Source organism: Ambystoma mexicanum, chromosome 1p (genome assembly GCF_040938575.1).
Source record: "Ambystoma mexicanum isolate Mex_15411 chromosome 1p, UKY_AmexF1_1, whole genome shotgun sequence".
NCBI classification, from domain to species: Eukaryota; Metazoa; Chordata; class Amphibia; order Caudata; family Ambystomatidae; genus Ambystoma; species Ambystoma mexicanum.
Window position 1 is genome coordinate 793526665 of NC_090921.1, and position 23979 is coordinate 793550643.

Genomic DNA, 23979 nt, shown 5'->3' on the forward strand with positions numbered 1-23979 from the left:
CAGGGACCGCATCTCTCCAGTCCTAAAATCTCTCCACTGGCTCCCGGTTGCTGTGAGGATCAGGTTCAATACCCTGTGCATCGTCCACAAGGCATTCTGGAGCTTGGTCCACCTGGGCTCCTCTGGCACTCACTTTTTCTCACAGGCCCTTCTGCCCTGACTGGCACTCTTCCTCAACCACCCCCCCCCCGCTCCCCACCCCTGCACTTCTCCTACTGCACTTGCACTTCCTGAATGTCACTGCGCCTAGTAGGATAGTTTTTGTTTTGTCCCCCTTCCTCCCCCCATCCCCCTGTGTCTTGTTGTGCCTCAAACACATTCTGTATAGGTACATTATAGATACCCATTCAAATAAAATTGGAAAAAACATTGAACCTCCCAGAACTATTTGATGGGGAACCCACCTGAATGAAGCAGCTGCCTACAACCTCTGCCAATCCGGATCCTACAAATAGAAGATAAGGCAAGCCCCGTACACTGGGTGAAAATGGGGCTGCAAACTACATCAGAATGGGACTAGAGGCTAAGAATAAAGACACATTGCATCATGATCCTATCGATTCTAAGCACAGAACAGAAATCCAATAGCTCATCAGTGAAGGCCACTGACATTCTGTTCTTTACACAAACATGACTATCAGACAACTGCAAAGTGACAGCCCATGAAACGATCCTGAAAAATGTTGAACTCCTCCAAGCCAACCAAGTAGGTAAAAGAGAAGAGATAGCCAAGGCAGATCAGGAGCCCCGCAAATTCCAGAGCCACCCAGGGACATCCTGGAGAGTAAAGCACTCCTCATCCATCACATCCAAAATCATTAAGTCAACCTCTCCTTAATCCTCATATCCTGACCACTCCCTACAAGCCGCAGAAACTCTCTGGTACTTGTTATGCAACACAGGCCAGCAGCTAGTCAATCCGGGCTATTTCAACATCTGGTTGGAGGAAGAAAACTACTCCTCTACCAAATCTTTCAGCTTCTACATGGCTGATGTTCACTTTAAACAAATGGTTAAGGAAGCAGCACATTCTACTGGCCATACTCTATGCAATTTTCTGTGAAGAAATGCTAGCTGCTACAGCCCCTTTCATCCCTGTTCTGTGGCATGGCCACTTCATGGTACCTTTTTGTTATCAACGCACCAGCCCGCAGGCTCTTGACCGCTATATAGCAAGCCACCATTCCCAAAAATTATAAAAACACTCAATCTCTTCTCCTGTTATTGTTTTATGTTTGTGTTGTATTGTATAACACTGGGGAACACGATTGATTGCACTTCAAATGCGGTTATATAATGTTCCTGGAAATGTTTTCAACATGCTAAATATAGCTTGTTAAAAAAAAAACACTTCACCTCAAAGAACAACAATGGGGAGGAACCAAACCAAATCTATGATAAGCAGCCCTCGCTCCCAAAAGAAAATGTAGAACTGCTCCCGAATTGCATTTCAGAAGCACTGGACAAACCCCATTGAAATACACTAACCTTTCAGAATAAGATAGCAGCTACGTGGTGTTCCTCTCAAATCGAACGATGAAGTAAACCAACCGAAAACTAGAAATAGTTGAGAATAAACCTTACAAGCAGCAACAAATCTAAGTCTGATTTGATACAACAAGATGGCAATCGTAAAGGCCAAAATACTCCACCACACAGAATGCATCAGAACAGCAACTCAACCGGAGTAACAAATATTTTAAATGATCAACAAAATAAGAATACCAATATAATGAAATGAAAACCAATCCTCTCCCAAAATGTGGGTGGTGGTCTAATCAACCACCTCCAAAATAAACAAAAAAAACATCCAGAAAACCATACATGCAGCATGGACTGATGAATTCAATGACATTTTTCCCAACGTCAACCAGGTCTCAACCAATTCAGCCCATTTACTGAAGTGGATTTTAAAAAGCTGGTAAAGGAAGCCAGCGCACCCCTGGCCCTTGGACCTCTACATAGAGATTCTTTCCAAAGAGTGCCTGGCGCTTTATTGTTATAAACTACTGAACTTTTCACTCGAAACAAGAATTGTATTAAGATCCTTCAAGATTTCATACTTTAAACTGTTGATCAGAAATACCATCGGAGACACAGATGTAACTAACGACCTATCTCAAACATACCCTACCCATATACAATCCAAAATGCTACATATGCAGACAAATCTTGAAACACGCAGAAGCCAACATCTTAGATCCTGCACAAGCATGATTCGACCCCTGCCTTAATCAGGAGGCTGGTATAGATTGAACTACACAACACTACAATGGATGAAGACTTTCCTCATGCATGGCACCAAAATTCCCTCCCTTCCCCAAGTCACGGATGGCTTGAATAATTCCACCAGCTCGGGGAAACCCGTTCATAGATTTTAGTTTTTTGCTAATCAAACTGCAGGCTGTCTAGACTAAGGGAGGTCCCTAGTTGGTTTCTCTACTTCCCATGGGCTTCCTTCACCCGATCCCAGTTGCTCATATTACCCAGTGGTGTAATACAACTAGTGATGGTTAACCCCTACTGTCCAAGCTATCCTACTTTATTGGTGAGTGCCTTAAGTCAGCAGCCTCTACCTTCGTCCCTTTGACTTTCTAAGGATTCGCTAATCTCCTGGTGCCCCATGATGTGTTATGTTATATGATTAATGATGTTCATGAGGGTGCCTGTCCCTTAACACTTACTGATTCACTTGTCCCTGCTTACCTTCTGCCTTGCTTTCTTCCTTCACCACTTCTGCTCCTCTGTTTCTCTATCCTGTCACTCTTTACTTCTCTCACTCTGGTCTTCTCACACTCCTCCCTTCTCCCCCCTCATATATCCCACCTCTTTTCCCCTATCCCTCTGGTCCTCACAATCCTTCCCTCTCTACACTCTAGCTACACTCACTCTTTTTACACCCCACTCCTCCTCCTCTGTCCTATCTTCAACCTCCCCCTCTATACCTATATCATCTTGCACTCACACTTCCTGCCTCCCTTTTGCTCCCTCTGTACCATCTCTCCTTTCACCATCTATTTTATTGCTTATAGTGTGAACCTAGCTCAAATGAGCTTATTTGAGTGAAAAGACCCAATTGTGTTAAATTACTCCAGTAACAGCTTAGTTGATGATGCTAGGGCTGGACAATCGGGCCCATATCAACGCGATCATCAACAAGTACGATTCAACACTTCCCTGCAGCAACCAAGTAACCGGGGACCTAGTAACAATTTTCTTTAGGCCAGCGCCGAAACCAAAGAGGAAAACCAAGATGGCAGACCTATTCACCACAGATAACACGCAGCCGGGCCAAGGAATCCCTCAACCAAACTCTCTGATAATGAATCTTTCTACACATGAATTGTCGGAAGCAGAGATACAAATTTTCCAAAAAGGTTTATCCCTTGTACCTACAGCAAGATACGATCCATTCCAAACCAGAATCAAGATAACCGAGCTAATGCGCAAGATCAGGCTGAAATAATTCTTCCATGGAAAGGAAGAGGAAACGGCACCTGACATTACGGACCTACTGCCACCATCAGTTTTTTCCACCGTCTCACAGCAATTCAGCTGAGTCGGTCACCTTCGAACAAGCCTTACTTAAGAAACTCGAAGACTTGGAAGACACGCTGTCATATGCACACAACTGTAACAAGGAACAATTGGCAGCATTGAGTGACCTTTCCCAGAACAACTCCATTGTTATAAAACCAGCTGACAAAGGCGGAGCAACGGTCATAATGGATAAGATGAACTACACGAACATGGTATACCAGTTGGTACATCATGTCAACAGCTATAGACCACTGCCAACAGATCCCACACCGGCCATCGGATCCCTCATAGCGCCCATTATTGAGGAAGCACCTGCGGAGGGATACATCAGTGAGAGGGAGGGATCTTTTCTGACACCTCGCTGCCCAAAATTGCCCACCTTCTACACCCTCCCGAAAGTTCATAAAGGTCTGGTGCGCCCCCACAGGAAGGCCCGTAGTATCGGGCATTAATTCTATTTTGGAACATTGTCCCATTACGTGGACTTTTTCATCCGTGACGAAATTCCAAAAATGAAATCCTATGTCAAAGACTCAACAGCAATTCTAAACTTATTGAGGACACTCCTGTTCAATACTGAAACCCAGTGGTTGGTCACAATGGACGTGGTAGCCCTTTATACCAGCATCCCCCAACAAGAGACAGTAGATACGGTGCAACAAAGCCTTGAGACAAACACAAGATTGACAAGAGGACATGCGTCATTCATAACACAGCTAGCAGAAATCACTCTGACCCAGAACTTCTTCATACGTGAGGATAGTTTCTATCCGCAAATCTCGGGCACCGCGATAGGAGCAACTTTTGCCCCGAGTTTAACGAACCTGTATGTGGAGCAATTTGAAGTGCAACATATTTACCCTCCCACAAACCCATACGCCCGGCAGATTGTGATGTGGCGTAGATATATCAACAATATCCTGATGATCTTTGAATGGTCAGCTGAGGATCTGTCATCTTTCCATCACTAGCTCCACAACTGTAATATACACCTTAATTTCAGTATCGATTCAAGTGAAAAGGAAATGCATTTCCTGGATTTACTTAGAACAGCACAAGACGGGCAACTGCACTCAAAGGTGTATAAGAAAGGCACAGACCGCAACTCTCTTCTAACATACTCCAGTTACCACCCACAAGCCTTGCGTGACAATTTACCATTCAGTCAATTTTTTAGGTATAGGCATACATGTACACGTCTACAAGACTATAACACACAAGCAGGATTCCTCAAAGAACAACTCACTCATAGAGGATACCCTAAGAAGATCATAAATAGCACTTGCAAAAGATTGAGAAATATACTGAGGGACATCACACTGCAGCAACATCAAAAGGCTAGCCCACGGGATAACATCACGGCAGTATTGAGTTACTCACCTATTTTCAACACCTTAAAGAGAGAGATCAAGAAATTGTGGGCAATACTCAATACCAGGTCAAGTAACCTGGAACAACCAGCTTTCGCGATCAAACGCAGACGGAAACTTCGGATCGCCTGGTCCACACTCTAAAGGAGAGTGACGATGAAGGTATTTCACAAACTATCGGGGGAGCAAGCAGACCCTCGGGCCACACACCATGTGGCGGGTGTACAATGAGTGCGCAGACCACCTGTAGTACCAGCATTGACATAGGCGAGAAAACCCCATGGCAATAAAGAAAAGTTACCAACTGCAACAGCAAAGGAGTGGTCTACCTTGTGACCTGCCCATGTTGCCTACGTTATGTTGGGCTGACGGCAAGATCAGTTAAAAAAAAAAAAGACTGATTGAACACAAGTCGTGCATTAGAACAGCAAGACTTACGGCCTCTTTAGTGGCCCATTTCCAATCACTGGGACACACGGCTGAACAATTCAAAATAACAATCTTGGAAAAGATCACACTTCCGGAAGGGTTGGTAACTTCACCAATCTCCTACTGCGACAATAATTACAATGGATCTTTCGCCTTGATACCTCCAGGAATGGCCTGAATGAGGAGATCCAATGGCATGAACTAGCTGTGATGAAATAACACAATACTTTGTTGCTGTTAGCGCCAAACGCCACCAGGGACCACTCTTCTTACCGATAGAACCACTGACTGTGCCCTTCCCTTCCATTCAAGAAAGGTTATACAATGGTTAGGTATGTTTGAAACACCTCTAGAGGCGATCCCCAATAAGAGCTCTGAGGGGAACATCCATAGATGATGAATAAATGCACTCCCTCAACTGGACCTTACCCTATCAAGACCAACATTTGAGAGAGGGCAAACACACCTGAGGCCCACCTCCGGAGCTTCGCCGAAATGTCCTCAGGCCTACCACGACTAGGACACACCAAGTGACGAAGAAATGCGACAGCCAGCCAATACAAAAAGGAATATGGGACATAATAGTTCCATTTACATCATTGCCCTATATGGGGTGGCCGGACCACTGCACCGTAGCTTCCAATACACACATGGAACGAGCACCTAAACAGGTGCCTCTTCGGAAGTACACAGTTTTGTGACCCTGGGCAGACCTAGTGTGCAAATGAGGCTAACTGCCAACCCATTACCACAAAAAACACAGCAACAGTATACAGAAGCTGTTGCTTAGCACCGCCTGTCGTGCACAAAACCAGCGGGTGCACCGTACCACAACATTTCAGGAGGCATATAGAAGAGAAAAAATGTCAATAGATCAGAGCAGTGACCCCAAAAACGATCCCAGTCAGGACTAATCGCTTGCAAAACACCCACAAGTCAAAACCAAAAAGATTTGATACATCTGGCGAATTATTAATTTGGCCCAATTATAACCACAGGCAAGCTTTAAACTAATGGGGTATAATTCTACAATTTGAATTTCTGTCCTGCAAAACGTTGTCAAAATTAATGCAAAGATAAAATTGTTTGCCTACTCAGGGGCACAAACATTGCAAGCCCATAATAATGGTACTATAGGCTGTGCCACTTCAAAATGGCAGCCACATTAGGAAGCCTAGTCCCATCAGGCACTTGGGTCAAGATACGTAAAGTGAAATTGTTAGCCCTTAGCAACCAATGTTTGACTGCACGCGCGAGTCAAGCCGCAGCTGCAAGAACCTTTGACCGAGCAAGGCACTCCACCCGACGGTAAGAATATTTCACAAAAGAAGGTCTTTAACATTAGAACTAACAGGCACTGCACGCATGGCTCTCTGAGGCTGCCACAGGCACAGTGACCGACGTGCGAGTCCCCATGCACAATATAGATATGCCGCTTGTACGCATAGGCATTTGGTGAATATAAAAGATTTTCAGTTCGGGGACAATATCGGCTGAGGATTTCGCCCAGTAAGCATGTAACTGAGAAGTTGCACCAGCGATACACTGTTATTTAATTAAGGGGCCACGCCGAGCTCAGTCCACTCATGCCACTGCGTACGAGTGACATGTGGGACCAAAATGGACCGCATGCACGTGAACACAATAGATTGCACAGTTTAAATTGCAATCCACCACAATATGGATGGAGCAGTAGACTTATTTATGAGAATGTGCACTTTGATAAGCGATCAGTAATGCAGAGAGGATGTAAAATGGATTGTAATAATCCCCCTTTCCTTCCTCCATTACATGTCCAGTCAACATCTGTAACAGAAATAACAGGGAGACGGCCCATCAAAGAAAGGACGGCTCCTCTAGCCCACATGGACATGCACAAGCTGGGGCTTGAGGTGAAATGCCATACATTTATCCCTTGCCATAAAATGGAATAGAGGCTTCTTAACAGCGAAGAGTCAGCCCCTAGGGGCCACATGAGAGAGAAGCACCTGGGGGAGGGGGGTGACATACCTTGGCGCATAAGCGTGGGTGGGGGCCTCCCAATACAGTGAACAGCTCACAATTTGATCTGTTTGATCTTTTAAATCTAATCTGGCATTAATTGCATAAGAAAAAAATTGCACCCATCAAACCCAGGTGAACAACTGGTTTTAACTCTTTCCCAGGTTAGGCATGGACGCCCCATCCTGTCTGATGGACATCGTGACTGGTAGCGCGCTTTAAAAATACAGGTCCTGAAGAAGATGACTACACTCAACACGTCATCGAAACTGGTCGACCCTTCTTTTGCACGATATCCCTGAAGGGACTTGGGGATATGGTATACGTAAACTAGATCTGCTATGTCAGTGTTACCGACATATAACTCGTGATAATTGTCAGACCAAACTGGTCAGACCAGTTTCAATACAATTCAATACAGCTCCTTTACCATTGATAACATACCTATTGCAGTGTCCCAAACAGTCAAAACTTTGGGCGTCTACCTTGACTCAGACTTGACTATGACTAGACAGGTGACTGCCATTGTCTCCTCCTCTGCCTACTTCACCAAATTACTTAATGCCGCCAGACCCTTCCTTTCCCTACCAAACTGCCTTACCATTACTGGGGCAAAAATCGATCAAAACTGGACTACTGTAATGCCCTCCTTGTAGGGACCTCCGGCAAAAACATTGCCAAACTGCAGTTGCTCCAAAACAATGCCATCAGGGCCGCTACTTAGAATTCCAAGAGGGACCACATCTCTGATGTAAGAAGGCAGGTCCACTGGCTCCACGTCAAAGAGAGGATTGTTTTCAAAACTCTCTCCCTCACGCATAAATGCCTCCATGATCTAGCACCCCCTTACCTCGCCCTAAGAATCGAGAAACACTCCTCCTCCAGGCCCACGAGAATGGCTTACACCAACTTGATCTCCACTCCCAAGACCTGGAGAGTGCATGCAGGTGGCACCAGCTTCCCCACTATGGCCGCTGCACACTGGAATGCTCGCCCCACGCACCTCAGGATGATTGACTCCCATGTAGCCTTCCGCAAAGCCATTAAAAGAAGGCTATTTGTTTGACTGTATGACTCCGTACCTGCTCCGCTTCTCACATCCCGCCGTATTGTGGCCGGGTGTCGGCACCATTGAACAAGGATCTTTCCCTAAATGTCCTTTATGCAAAAATGTTTTTTTAGGCCAATTTGAAGCTTGCTTCCTACTATTGTATTATTGCTGTAACCGTTCCTAAGATGTTTTGTGTAACCAAGAAACCCTCTCATTGTAACCTTGAATCAAGCCTATGTTCAACTTCATGTAAAAGCGCCTCGATGCCTCTGTTCTGTAGCACGCTCTACAAATACAAATGAATAAAATAAATAAATAGAATAAGACTGGAGCTATAGCCACAGGTAACCAGTACAGTAGCCTACTGGTTCTTTTGAATTGATCTCTCTGACAATATGAAACCATCCTTTTAACCTTTTTATGTATGTTGGGCCACACTGCACCATCCGACCTGCACTGTGTGCACACACTTCAATGGGGGTCGATAAAGAATACGGCTTATAGCCGTAAGGAAATGCTTCCTCCTTGAAATGTTCATACTATGAACAGATCTGGCTCAACCTTTTTAATCCTGTTGAAACGCTATAAACTGTAGAGACGGGGATAGATTCTCTCTGCCCTTTCCTATTACATAGGCAGCGCACCAGCTCTGGCCTAGGGATAGCAGTACCCTACAGGGATAGGGTGTGCTTCTAGCTAGGGACAGTGCTAGCGGACACATCTAGTACTTGCTGTTGAAACACTCGGGATCATTTTACTAACCATATCCATACTAGAATTGGGTTGAAACAGGGATGTATCCAGTCCTCCTTTTTATTTAATATTTATATTGCTGACTTTTAATACCTGCAAAAAGCATCTTTAGTGTCTCTGAAACTTGGGAATAAACATTTTGCATGGCTATTATATGTGCAGATCTAGTTTTAATGGATCATACCAAAAAAGGCCTACAAGCAGCCTTGCATGCCCTATTCTTGTTCTCCAATTTTCCTCGTTTGGAATAGTGTAAAGTAGGGGAATTTTTAAATAAATGGGTTAGACTGGAGTAAGTTTGTAAATGCAGCATCGGCCTGCTTGAGACAGTTATTGAATATGAATATTTCAGGGTTTTGTTGAATAAAAGAGCTCCTGATAGATAGACAGCTTTTAACAAAGCACATGAGAAGTTGGGGGCCCTAGCTGCTCAAGTCAGAGGTCTATATAGAAGGTTTGTAGGTTACTCTCTCCAGCCTCTTCTGTTCTATATATTCAAATGTTTTCCAGTCATGTTATATGGTTTAGAAGCAATGACAACCAGCATAGAGCGATACCTAAACATTCTTGAAGGGAAATTATGGTGCCTAGTTTAGGGCTGACGAATGGAACTTTATCAGGTGTGAATTGGATCTTGTATCCCTTAATGATGAAGCAAGAAGTAGACAAAGGACAGTGTTTGTACAAATAATGCTGCCGAAAGAAAGCCAGATAGCTAAAATCCTTAAATCAACTATCGTATCGGGGGATAAACCCCTCTTAATAAAATTTTAAAACTTCAATGAAGCCTCCTTGAGGACAGTAGTCTTCGTCCATAATCCAAATGATACTTTTATGATTCAGGTAAAACAAATAAAATGTAGAGCCCATTTCTGGTATTGGACTGACAGTGCTATGAAAATCATAAAATGTCCTTATCCAAAGAATACAGCAAATGCTTCCCAAAGTCGTGAGTTGATTCAGCATTTAATAAAACATTTCCAGATGGAGAAATGCATAGAGTATTCCAGAATTTTCGCCTCAACCTTCTGAAAAACAGAGGTTGTACGACCATGTAAAAAATATTTCTTTAAATCAACGGTTTTGTTTCTGTAAGGATTTTAGGTCCAAAGAAGCACTCAAAACTTGAGTGCCCAGCCTTGTTAATGGAAAGGATAAAGTACTTTGGGACATTTGTGTACAATCAAGAGTCACTTTGCTCTGAAAACATTTGGAGTCAATGTTTTAAACCTAACAAAAAAGAATTATTGGAAGGAAATTAAAACATTGATGTAAAATTTCTATGAGCAACAGAATTGGGACTTTGTCTCATTCTTAAGTGAATTTAGCGATATATGGGACTTGTATATAAGGAATTTCTTTTTTTCTTTTTAACTTCTGTTTTTCACTGAAATGTTTGCGATGTGAATGTAGGTTTAGTGTAATCCATAAATCCACTATAATAATTAAAAAAATACTAATGAGCTGGAAGTTAACACTACAAGTTAAATGGCAGCACTGCCACTACAGGGTAAGTGGCTTAAGTATGTGGCGTGGGCGCAAGCCACGGGACCAGGTTCAACTTGATAGTTCAACAAGCATGCATATGTACCTGTGCTAGTTTCCCTATGAAGTTGACTTTGCTCCACCTTTGCAAACCGGGACACCGAACATGCACATGCAAGACCTTATTAAGCTTGGCACTTCTTTTCTTCTGCAATGCAGTCTGCATGGGATATACCAACACACAGATGTGTGCAAGGCCACCAACTCGCTGAATCTTAAAGGTACACTTGCACATGACTGCAATATGTACAGCACAGTCGCTAGTGCCATTACTGTGGCATAGGAGTAGCTGGCACATAGAAGACAATGGGACACTCATCAGCCAAAAGCACCACCTAAGGGTGAGACCAGGAGAATTGCCATTGCGAAGGAGGCACTGTACTGGTGAGGTCTAGGTAGGCACTTTTCATTTTGCTATTGTAGTAGATGTTGCTAATTTCTGTTGTTGATATTAAAATCTTATCCTGGTCTCTTAAGTATTTTGGCTTCAATGGGACACTCAGTATCTTTAGAGGACTGTTGGGTACCAAGGAATCCTATGTACTCTTATGTCCTGTCCCCTTTCCTCCATACTGTATGGGCGTCCCTCGCGAGGGACGGGAGACGGAACCTTTTTCACCAGAAAATCTTTTTCCCCTTTAAATTTAAAGGCGCGCTGGGGCGCAGCCCTGGGAGCATGCGCTTGCCTGACTCCGCCCACCAGCACCACTCCTCAGTCCCCTTTTCCGCGTTGACGTGAACAGGCCGAATTCACCAACGCTCCTGGGTTTGGCTACGGCCATGTAACACCACGCGCTCTTCCCCGGATTTTCTTCTATCTTTGTCTTTTTCTTTTCAATTAGGTACTGGTCCTCTGACGCTACGCTCCTCCCCGGCACATGTCGACTTCAGCAGGTGTCCAGCCTGCAAGGGGCTCTTCCCTACATCCAACCCCCATGCCCTTTGCCTCTGCTGCCTTGACCCCGACCACGGCTGGGAAGGTTGTTCCATCTGCGACGCACGGACTCCACAGGCACTGAAGAACAGGCTAGATAGGTGGAGGGAGCTCTTCCAGAAGTCATCTCCGGAGGACCTAAAGGACTTTGTCAAACATCGCTTGAGGCTGAAGGAAAGGCCTCTATTCACCATCGCATCCCGTAAAGGTGACTCCTTCCCAAGGAAGCGCCCGACCAGGACGAACCTTTTGGGTTCTAGCACCAGCACACATACTGAGGTTAGTCCAGCTATCGGCCTCATGGCTGAGGGGTCTCCGATCCTTCCGGGGTCAGTGCTGAAGGGACCGCAAGGTTCTTATACTGGGGTTACTCCCGAGGGGCAAGGCCCTAGTACCGGCATCATGTCCGAGTGGGTGCCTTCACCCAGCACTACCGGCAGCTCTGCCAATGGCAATACGCCTTCCAAGTCACAGCCTGAGGTGCGGGATAGGCATTTTGTCGTAACACCAAGCATCTTGGACGCGACCGGTTCCAAAGAGCCAGGCACCACGACTTCGGTACGCAGCTTGACAAAATGGCTGCCTCGCCAGACAAGATGGCCGCTCGTCCGATACCCCCTCTTGCGGAGCGGGTGGAGGAAAGAGTCACAAGGTGGGACTGGTGTCAACCAGGTGCATGGCCTACAGTTTATCTTTCAGCTGCACAGGGAAGGTTTCCCCTGCACCCCAGGCAGAGTGTGCCCCCGGCCCCAGTTGCCTTTAGCCATTCAGTCAGTATCACCTGCCACCTCTACAGCCTACGAAGACAGGTTCTTCGAAAGGTTCCTACTGCTGATGCAAACTCCCCAGATGGGGGCCATCCTCCGGGATGCATATCCGGAACATGCTCCCTCAGGTCACCCCACCAGCACTCAGTCATTCCTCCTATGGCTCCGGTGCCACAGGTCCCAGCGCAACCACCGCTGCCCCAGCTGGCACCTTCGATTCCAGCTTCCCTGCCTCCCACATTACAGGCGGCTCCTCAGCAGCCACCGACTCTGGTATTCACACCGCAGCCCGTGGCGCCCAGCACCCCTCCACCAGTTCCGGACCCTCCGAGCACTCGGACACTGACGAGGCGGAGGACCCCGACACGCCAATTTAAGCCAGGGCCTTCCACGAACGCCTTGCAGGTTTGGCAGAATATTAGGGCCTTCCTCAGCCTGAGGAGGGGGTCTTGGAGGAAGTTCTCACCCTAAGACCCCCTACCAGAACGGGGATCCCGATGCAGAAAGAAGTAGTTGCCCTGACAAAGATTGGGTGCCTCAAGCCGCACTCAGCCCAACCTGTCAATTGGCGCCTTGACGGCAAGTATAGGCAGATGAAGGGGGATACTCTTGCTTTCGGCACATCCTCAACCATACTCTTCCTTGAGCGCTGCAGCGTCACTCTACTCTAAGCCTCAGTCGTCCTCAGCCACCTCGTCCTCGACGCTGCTAGGCAAGGAGGAGAAGATCTTGGAGACGTACAGGAAAAAGCTGTACTCCAGCGCCTCTTTGTGCCTGCGTCAAGCCAACGTGGATGCCCTGCTGTCAGCCGTTAACCAAAGGCTCTGGATGGAAATTGTGGACTTCCTTCCAGAACTTCCTGTGCAGAGCCAATCACGCTTCAAGGCGGGCCTAGGAGAAGCCAAGCTGGTAGCGCAGAACATCATGGAGTCCACCGCGGCCCACATCGATGCCTCTGCTGGGCCATCTGCATCGCCACGGACATGAGGAGGACTGCCTGGCTCCGGCTACTAAGTTTAACTCTGACGTCCAGGAATTAATATTGGACCTTCCATTCGAGGGTAGTGACCTCTTTCACTCCACCACGGATGAAGAATTTGATACAAAGAACAGCTTGCAAACTGCAAAGTCTTTTATCTATTCTTACGAAGGCCACTACCAAGACCTTCACCTAGTCACAGCAACGCTCCGACAAGGGGCAGGCCTTTGTCTGGTTCCGGGACTTTCAAGAATGAAGGTCCAGGCAACCTGACCGTTCTCAGTCAGCACCGGAGGAAACAACAAAAGGGGGGGGGGAGGGCTTCTTCCAATCCCCCTCCTCCGCAACAGCCTCAGAGGGAAAGAAGGCATGACACGCCCCTTTGGGTCCCTGCCTCTCCGGTGGGGGGCAGGCTTGCCTTTCACGTGCAATTTTGGTGCCAGAATTTTTCAGACCCCTGGATCCTCTCCGTAGTCTCCATGGGGTATCGCCTACCGTTCCCTTCCTCTCCTCCCTCGTCCTCCCCTCCGCTCCCTTCCCACAAATTGGGACAGCAACTCAGAGATCGGGTCGCTCGTCAAGGGACAGGCTGTGGAAGAAGTACCAACCTCCCAGCGAGGCTTGGGCTTTTTTTCCAGGATTTTCACCATACAGAAGAACCACCAGGCTGGCCTGAGAGTTGTGCTGGACCTTTCCACCCTCAACCTCTCCTTTCCTCTCAAAAATTCAAGATGGTTACGCAAGCACTTTTTGCGGAAACACTGGCCTCCATTCAGCCCCTAGGGTGTTTACCAGGTTGATAAATGCAGTGACGGCCCTCCTCAGGGCCCAAGGCCACCATGTCTGCCCATACCTGGATGACTTGCTCATCCAGGCTATATCTCTGGAAGCAGTTCACCATACCTCCTACACACTGAGGAATACACTCCACGACCTGGGGTTCACTATCAGTCTCAAGTCTCCGCTGCAGCCCACGCAGACGCTGACCTTCCTGGGCATAATATGGGACACGAGCTCCGAGAGAGTCTTTTCCCTCGGAGGACAAGATAGCGGGCATCAAGAAAGCCACCTCTCACTTCCTCTCCAGGGCAGTGACCTCATCTGTTTGGTATAATGGCAGTGGTCCTGTAGGCCGTACCCCACACAAGGCTCAAGATTAGATTACAGCTTCACTTCGCAGCATCATGGAATCGGGAGAAAGGCTCCCAAGCAGAGCCAGTCGACATTTCTCCCTTTCTCCACCCGTACCTCATGTGGGGGTCCACTGACTGCAACCTGCGGCAGGGCAAGCCCTTCCGGCAGTGGACCTCTCAGGTCACCGTTACCACGGACTCCTCCCTAGAAGGCTGGGGAGCCACTCTGGACAGCCACAGTGTCCATAGTGTCTGAACTCAGCAGGAGTACCACATCAATTGGCTGGAATTGAAGGCCAAATGACTGGCTCTCAAGGCCTTTCTCCCTCTCATAGAGGGCAAGGCAGTTCTTATCCAGACAGACAACTCCAGCAAGTGTACTATGTCAACAAGCGGGGGGGGGGGTAACAGATCCCTCCACTGTGCAATCTAGCTGTCAGCATGTGGGAATGGGCACTGGAGAACATCTGCCTCGACGCAGTCCACCTCCTGGGCAAGTCCAACCTGGAGGTGGACAAGCTCAGCAAACTGGGGCGGACAATTACGAGTGGCAATTGAACAACCTGGTACTGAAGGAGATCTTCCTCAGGTGGGGGCATCCCCAAGTAGATCTGTTTGTCTCCCGGGACAACAGGAAATGCCAGCAGTTTGCCTCCTGGCAGGGGCAGGGCTCCTGCTCCCTGGGCGACGCATTCCATACATGGTGGAACGACATGACTGCATACACCTTCCCCCCCACACCCCTGGTCCACAGGGTGATTTGCAAGATAAAGGAATCTTGTCACCTCCGCATCAGTTTGATAGCTCAGTGGTGGCCGGCAAGACCGCGGTTCTCCGAGCTACTCGGCCTATCGGACAGGCCACCCATTCACCTCCCGCTGGGCCCGGCTCCGCTCCTGGCCCAGCAGGGGGGCAGGGTACTCCACCCCGCTCCTCACAAACTAGCCCTCGCAGCGTGGTTTCTGAGCAAGTCACGTTAAAACACTTGAACCTGTCTCAAGCTAACCTAGAGATCATCCCGGGCGCTAGAAGAAAAGCTACTAGGAGCCAATATAGGAGTAAATGGTCTAGATTCTGCCATTGGGCCAGCTCTAAGAGGATCGACCCTCTTAGGTGCACCTTGGATGACATGGTCTTCTTCTCAGCACACCTCACCCACTCTGACGTACAGGTGGACATATGCCACACCCATCTGGCAGCCATAGGGGCTTATAGATATTCAGAGGAGGGTCTCTTCTCCTCTTCCAACCCGGTGGTCAAGCGACATCTAGCCGGCCTCCACAGACTCTACCCGCCTATAAAGAAACCACACCCTGCGTGGGACCTCAATGTGATATTGGGCGCCTTGGCGCACAAACATTTCGAGCCATTGGCATCCGCAGACAACAGGCTGGTCACCATTAAGACGGCTCTGCTCGTGGGCATCACCTCCGTTCGCAGAGTGGGCGAGATTCAGACTCTGGTGGCATCAGAGCCCTACACCACCTTTCACAAGGACAAGGTGGTCTTGCAAACGCACCTGAACCTCAGAGGGTCCTGCCTTGTCTGGACGTCAGAAGTGCTCTGAAATACTACCTGGACAGGACCAAGGACTTTTGCAAGTCGGACGCCCTGTTTATCACTTTCGGTGGGTTAAGGCCCAGTTATCAGGCTTCTAAGGCCTCCATAGCAAGGTGGATGGTTGTGGCCATGAAGGAGGCTTATAAGGGGCATCACAAGCCGGTGACGGCTAACTTGCATGCCCATGCGGTCAGAGCCAAGGCCTCGTCCATCGCATTCCAACGGCATGTGCTGTGGCAGGTCATCAGCAGGGTGGCTACCTAGGCCACCCCTTCAGCTTTCTGTAACCACTACTGTTTGGACGCTGCCTCTACGTCAGATGCAGCTTTTGGGCAGGCGGTTCTAAGAAACCGGTTTTCTTAAGGAGGGTCTCCTCTCCACCCTGGGGTTACATTCAGTTGTAATTGCCCATACAGTATGGAGGAAAGGGGATGGAACGTAAGAGTAATTAATAGTTACTCACCATAGTGACTAACATACTCTTAGTCCATAGTCCCCTTTCCTCTGTACGTCCGTCCCATCCTCCCCCCTAATTATACTGCTGTCTTTAGGCAATTCTGAATATTGTCGACGCGTCAATGGGGACTGAGGAGTGGCGCTGGTGGGTGGAGTCAGGCGAGCGCATGCACCCAGGGCCACGTCCCTGCGCGCCTTTAAATTTAAAGGGGAAGAACATTTTTCTGGTGAAAAACGTTCCGTCTCCCGTCCCTCGCGAGGGACTTCCATACTCTATGGAGGAAAGGGAACTGTGGACTAAGAGGAAGTTAGTCACTACGGTGAGTAACTATTAATTTCTCTTCAAATTAGGAAGAAATATGATGGTCACACCTTCTGGAGTTTACACCTGATCTGTTTTTTTTATAAGCTGTTATATTGGTTCCTTTGATGCAGGCTCCAGTGCTCTGATTATACGTACAGCATCTTTATATACAGGCCCTTCTTGACTAAAGATTGTAGCTTCCACGTTTTGATTGTGCTATCCATGTTTTGGATCTTCTCCTTCGTCGTCAACAGATCCTCTTCCTCCACTGTTTATATCTCTGCTTCCCTCTCGATATTTTTAATGCGTTGCAGAATTAAATTTAATATCACCGACACTCCATCCACCCTATCCAGCAGCCTGTCCTCTGGTTTATTGCATTCTTTTTAACACCTTTGAAATGGTTGGGACCAGTTCTGGATCAGTTTCCTCTGTCTTGGCATTTGCCACTGTTTGGCTGATTATCTGCATAGATGTTCGATTTGGGGTCATGTTAGCTGCTAGTGTTGAGTCTTCAAAGCACCTCTGTTTCTTACCACTGTTCTCAACTTCGGAGATGGGGCCTGCAATTTCTTGCTGTATTATGTTGAATTTCTATTTTAGAAGTTATCATACATCAAGGTGTAGGAGCCTGTGTCCTCACATTCATGCAGGTCAGCTGCATCATGTGACCTCAAAACTGATACTATTTCTTTTTTCTTTCTTACAAAAGAGAAACTCTTATTTTGAGTAAGACTAGATGGCCAGGTAATACTTTTGTGATTGCTTTAAATTGTATTAAACTGAAAAGCCATAGCTAAGGTAAACAACGTATTTCTAAGTTTAATTTTGGAGTATTATAAATTCATAGTACATGTATGACAGTTGATCTAGATTTTGTCATTCACTGCTATATTTAATGTTTCATGCTTCGATTTACAGGCAGATCTGCTGCTTCTCTCAAGCAGTGAACCTCATGGATTGTGCTACATAGAAACTGCAGAGCTGGATGGGTATGTTTGAATGATAACATAAAATATTTTCGAACACATGTCTCTTGCTGACTTTACCGCCCATGGAAATCAAAATCCTAAGGCCAGCTCCCCACTCATCTCCTTTCCAGTTTTTTGCCTTTTTATTGACTTCTCTTTCAGTCCTAGTTCACACATTTTCTCTTCTTGTCATTGACATGTTTCTTAATCATTCACTTGCTCGCTGTTTTCATCCCCATTACTTTTATTGTGCAGTGAGTCAGGGGTAAACAATTAAAGTTGCAAGCTACGAGCCAGGTATACAAAGTTACTTGCCTCCTCAGTTCAACACATGCACGCAGGACGCATTAGTAGTCTATCATTCGCCAATGGCTAGTGGTGAGTGTGAAACTTGAGCCTTGTGGTGAGTTATAGGAATCAGCAAGTGAAAACACTGGTCGAGCTGGAACTGATATTAGGTGGGCAGAATTATTTTGTCTGGCTTGTCTTTTGAAGCTCTGCAGTTGTTATTAAAGCCCCTAAGACTGTGTCCTACACTGGACAAGTACACTGTGCATCAGGCACAAACTAGTTCTTTGGTTTCAGTAGTTTTTTTTTATACTCTTGGCATTTTCATCTAAATACATTGCTTGGCTTCCAAAATGTGTTTACTTCAACGTATGCAGGTGAGCCAACTAAAGACTTATTTGTGCCCAGAGCCCAAAAGTCAATAAACTGTACCCCACGGTCAGTTGGTTTTTGTTTCTCGCAATCCTGAATGTACTTTTCTGCCACTGTTGCAGAATTTCTAGACAGCCATTTGCAGCCTCAGGCCCAGACCTGTCTTAACTCTCCCCCTTGCAGTCCTGTTCTGTAATCGGTGCATGACCTACCCAAGAGAAGTAAAATTTTGCATGACATCACTTTTACTCCCTTTCTTGCTCTAAAACGGATTTTCATTTATCCACCATTTCACTTGTTTCTACTCTCCCATCTGATCTCCTTCTCCTTCCATGTGCACCTCTCTGAACCCTTTTAATTCTTAATTTACCTGCATGTGCCTCTTTCCTCCCAGATATCCCCTTTCTTTTAGGGAGTAAGAAAAGCCTGTATGATAATGGACATCACAGATTAAGAATTTTATTCTTTTCAGGGAGACGAACATGAAAGTGCGCCAGGCTATTCCAGTGACATCCGTGCTGGGCGACACCAGCAAGCTTGCCAAGTTTGATGGTAAGTGGGTAAAGGAGAAAGACAAGTTTGGTACAGGGATTAACACGAGTCTCTGACAGGGGGGATAATCTGCTCAATATATTACTTTGGTCTGAGGAACCTGGTTTTCCAAATTTTAGCCATGAAATGGATGCAGCCAGTGTTTCCCCCTGAAAGAACATCGATTGAAAATGTTGCTTTCCACATTCAAACCCCCCCTAATTCCACAATCTTTAAAAGTGGAAGAGACACCTATTGGGAGTGAGAGGTGTGGAGAGGTGGAGGTTACTTTCTTTTAATTAAAAGATTCGATTTTCTTTTCAATATTTTGGTCTTGCCACATACTTTGTCTATATTAAGTCATCATAAGTGAATTGGTCTTGAGTGGGTGTGTAATGTTAAAATACATGAATTTGACTGTACCTTAGGTGGACGAATGTTGAGATGAATTGCCAGGATCACCCTGGACAGGACACCCTATTCTGGTGAATGGGAAAAAACACTATCTAGTCAAACTCTATGAAGGTAGTGGGATTGAGCAGTAAGTCTTAGATTTAGGAAAGTATAACCGTGGTGAAGGTTTCAGTTAAACGCACACAAACCACTCTTAGCAAGTCAAGTTAGGCAGAATGTATAAAATAGTTAGATTTGTTAAACCTTCAACAAATGCTCCTCAATGAAAATCACAGGTAAGTAAACTACTAAGCATACACTATCAACATAGGTACATTCACCTGGGGAGCTCTGGCTACAAAGCATCAACACTTTACTTTTCACAAAGATCAATTTGATAGAACATTGTGATGTAAGTGAAGAAAACAAAGATATATATATTTCTGAGGCGTGTGGATCTGCTTAGGAAAAACCTGCTTTGCATAGGCTGACATCTAGTTGTAGGCGTGGAGTATTTCACATGTTTTCGAACTTCGAAAACGTCGTCGACTTGGCGAGTTTGTAATATTATCCCTAGTGTAACGTCTATTGTACCCAAGATCGCTCACGCGTGGAAGTCCCTCAGATTCTTTTTTTTCCCACCATCGTGGTCGGACATGTTAAGTGGAGTCTGTAGCGCTGCTACATTTTCAGAGTTATTAACTTAACTTTCAATTCTTTGATCGTCACAGTTCGGCGCACATTTCTTCGTAGAACTTGAAGACCTACTGACTGCTGAATCTGGCGAGTCCTCAGACTCTGCGACAGGCTTTGGCCTACACTGGGCTTTGGCTATGCAGTAGGGAGAGTGGGGGTGGGGGGTAACTGATTACCTTGATCAGACATTTATCAGAGAACGCATACCTCCACTACCTATATATACTGCACTTGTCTAGCTGCCTTTACAATTCACATTAAGCATGGAGAGAACTCCTTTAAATTCTGTCCTGGCTGTAACAGAAAATACTTGTGGAAGGACACCTATCGAGTGCGCAACCACTGCCTTCCCCGAGACCACCCAGAGTGGCGTTGTGTGTGGTGCAAATTATTTAGGCCCAAAGCCCAAAAAGAATGACGCACCTAACGGTCGGTGGCCCATGCTATGATGGCCGAATCTGAAACCCCTACTGGCACCTTTGTCGAACGTGGAAGGCCAAGGCAGCGTCGGCTCCATTTTGGAGGCCAAAGACGTTTCAAGGGAACCTTCTGTCTCCAGCACGTCAGTCCCCAGCCCCAAAAGGTAGTCGCGAGGTGCACACAAACAGCACATAACCCTGAGCCATTCTTTGACGGATGCATCGAAAGAAGGCCGCACATCGATGCCTACTGACTATAAGCACCTGACTATAAGCACCAAGAGCACGCTGCGCGTCAGCGTCTAGCCCAAGGTGATAAAAGCAAAACAGGTGCCATCAGGTGTGCATAAAAGTCCCTTGGCGGGTGTTTCGTATACATCGAAACTCGCATCGAAGAAACAGAGGACTCATGCTAGCGGGGCACCATAAAAAAAGCCCATGTACACATCTCTCACACACACCTACTGTCCTTGAGAAGGTGCCACAATCTGCTGAGGCTAACCCCCCCCCCTCCTTATCCCTGTCTCTTCAGAAGAAAAGGCCTAGGGAAGGCCAAGACCCTAAAGCTATTGTGTTCACTCTGCCTGAAACACCCAGGACAGGAACCTGGTATAGAGAGCGTTTTGAGGAAACGTTGGACACATTCTCCTTTGCAACATTCATGGAGAAATACCCAATCAGGCAGAAAACATTAGACATGGAAATGGGGACTGCCTTTAGCGAAATCCCCAATGTGCCAACCATCTCCTACACACACTGTTGTATTTCATGACTCCTATCTGGATGATGGGGAAGCAGATCAGGATGTGGTGAATGATGATCCTGACGATAACCCTGATGAAAATGATCAAGATGACGCTGATGTTTCATATTATACACTCTCCAGATGTTATACCCCTGAGTGGTCACATTTCCCCCCATTCATGACCAGATGTTATTCAATGGCTTACTAAAAAAGGATGACAATCATTTCAATATTCAAACTCAGGAAATAGTGGAGGACACAGATTTTGTTGAGGATATTTTGAAGGAGGTGAAAGCTGTCGGGCCATTCCACTCTTCCAATCTAAGAAAGAAATTGCCCCATCTCTCACTACACCTTCACAGACTCGGGCAGTCAACCCCAGGGTCCAAAAGGGTTTTAGGCCATCATCTTCTGACCCTTTTTATATAAAAGGACATGTAACGCCTGATTCTCTAGTGCTCATCCCCATTAGAAAATAGGCAGGTGTTCCACTATCCAGTTGATAAAAACACCTCCCAATCGTTAGTACAAAAGATTGCATACACTGCTAAAGAGAGTAATCACATTTAGGGCCTATTTACTAAGCATTACAAATAACACCACTCTGCTGACAATCTATAATAAATAATACACAGTGGGACGAGATACAAAAGCATCTGGATTCTGTCCCCAAATCAGTTAGGTCCCACCTTGTTGATCTTTACTGAGGGCAAACAAGTAGCCCAAAATATCTTCAACACCTTAGATTCAGCTTACACCTCTGGAAGAGTAATAGTGAAGGGCACCCTGGTCAAGCTCCATTCATGGCTCTGGGTTTCAGGCTTTAAACCTGAGACTTGGGCAACTTTGATCAATATGCCTGTTGAAGATTTGGTACCAAAAAGGAACATGAAACCTTGAAGACATTGGGACAAATTACTAATAAGCCCTTTATCCATTGGGGCATCTTTAACACACGTCGTTCGTTTCAGAGCCACGTTTTCAGAAGGTCCTCTTAGTCTGGGTTTGGAGCATCCTGCTCTTCTTACTAAAATTTCCAAAGGCAAACATCCTCTTTCCAATCAAGCCAGCAAAGAAGGTTTCAAAGTTGTAAAGGTTGGGGCAGAGTTGCAGCCTCTAGAGGCTCCGCTGCCACCGCCAGCAAACAACACTCTGGTTCAAGTACCCTCCCAAGGGGGTTGCATAACATCATTCACCCACACATGGGAGGGGATAACATTGTATCGCTGGGTGCTAACAACCCTGGCAAAAGGCTATTCAATTGAATTCCCGAATGACATTGGACCATTACTTGATTCGACAAGAAGTCCTTTTAACTACTACAGAAGGGAGCAATAGTGCTCGTTCCACATCTGGAAGAGAACCAAGGTATGTATTCAGTGCACTTCCTTGTTCCAAATAAAGATAGAACAATGCGCCCAGTCTTGGACCTTTGCCCTGCAAACATGTTGAGCCACAAAGCTTCAGGATGACAATGCTGCAGGAGGTAATTCCTCTGCTAAAACAGGAGGATTACATGACATTAGACATGAAAAGATACAAACCTTCATATTTCTATGTTGCCAGCAAACAGAAAATACCTAAAATGCATAGTGGGAAATAAGCACTACAAATTCAAAGTGCTACCATTCGGCATAGCCTCCGCACCTGAAGTGTTTACAAAGGTCCTTGCGGTGGTGGCAGTCCATTCTAGTATATCCTGTACCTAGAAGACTGGTTAATTACAAGCGACACACCTCAGATGTGTCAACAAAATACTCAACAGTCAACCTACTGTTTCAATTAGGTTTCTCCATCAATGAGAAAACATCAAGTCTAGTGCCCAGTCAAGTAAAACCATTTCTAGGGGCACTGATTGGAACAGAAGACTGCCTAGTCCTCCCCTCCGAGAGGGTACAAAACATGCTATTTCAAATCCCTCAGTACATAGTCGGTCGTCGGGTAACCGTGGGAAAGAACATGCGCCTTTTGGGAATTATGGATTTCTGCATTTACCTTGTGCCGCACGTACGGTTGCGCATGCTTCCTATGCAGGAGTGGCTGACGAAATAATAGTCGCAAGCAATCAATCTGTGGGACGATCTAGTTGCATCCTCTGGTTCGATCACTGCAGTGGTGGACCAAGGAAACCTTTTAGAAGGGAAACCATTCAATACCCCAGCTATCGATCGAGGCCACTCTCACTACAGTTGCATCGCTAAAAGGGCGGGGAGCTAATTTTCACCATGAGACTGCGCACAGGGTGTGGACACAACCATTAACCAAGTGACACAACCTTCTAGAACTGCAAGCAGTCTTCAAACATTCAAACAGCTAGTACAGAACCCAGTGCTCAAACTGACAGCACTACATCCATGTTCTACATAAACAGGGAGGGGACATACTCCCCAGGGCTGTCCAAACTAGCCCGGAACATTTGACTGTGGGCACTAAAACACAAAATGTTTCTCCTAGCACAACATGTTCCAAGGGAACAAAATTCTCTGGCAGAACACAAATGCAAATTAATGCAGACATACCACACAAAGCCTTCACAAACTGGGGGTGTCTAGATGTGGACCTCTTTGCTAGGCAAGAGAAGGCACAATGCCAAGACTACACATCCAGGCTTCCCCAGACAAGATCCAATGGTAACTCTGTTAATGAACTGATCAGGGAGATTTGCGTACGCTTTACTCCCAACACCACTTTTCAACAAAATAGTCCACAAGCCACACCAGGAGCAAGTAACCTTAATCCTAA

General features: G+C 46.3%; 1 protein-coding gene across 3 annotated transcripts in view; it reads left to right on the forward strand.

Annotated features, from left to right (window-relative positions):
- The window catches only part of ATP8B2 (ATPase phospholipid transporting 8B2), a 2597648-nt gene that overhangs the window by 973894 nt on the left and 1599775 nt on the right, over positions 1-23979 (forward strand). For all 3 annotated transcript variants that reach the window (XM_069651926.1, XM_069651943.1, XM_069651936.1), the window contains 2 exons: positions 17744-17814; positions 18926-19005. In XM_069651926.1, the coding sequence (XP_069508027.1) occupies positions 17744-17814; positions 18926-19005 (151 nt within the window). The remainder of the gene's footprint in view (positions 1-17743; positions 17815-18925; positions 19006-23979) is intronic.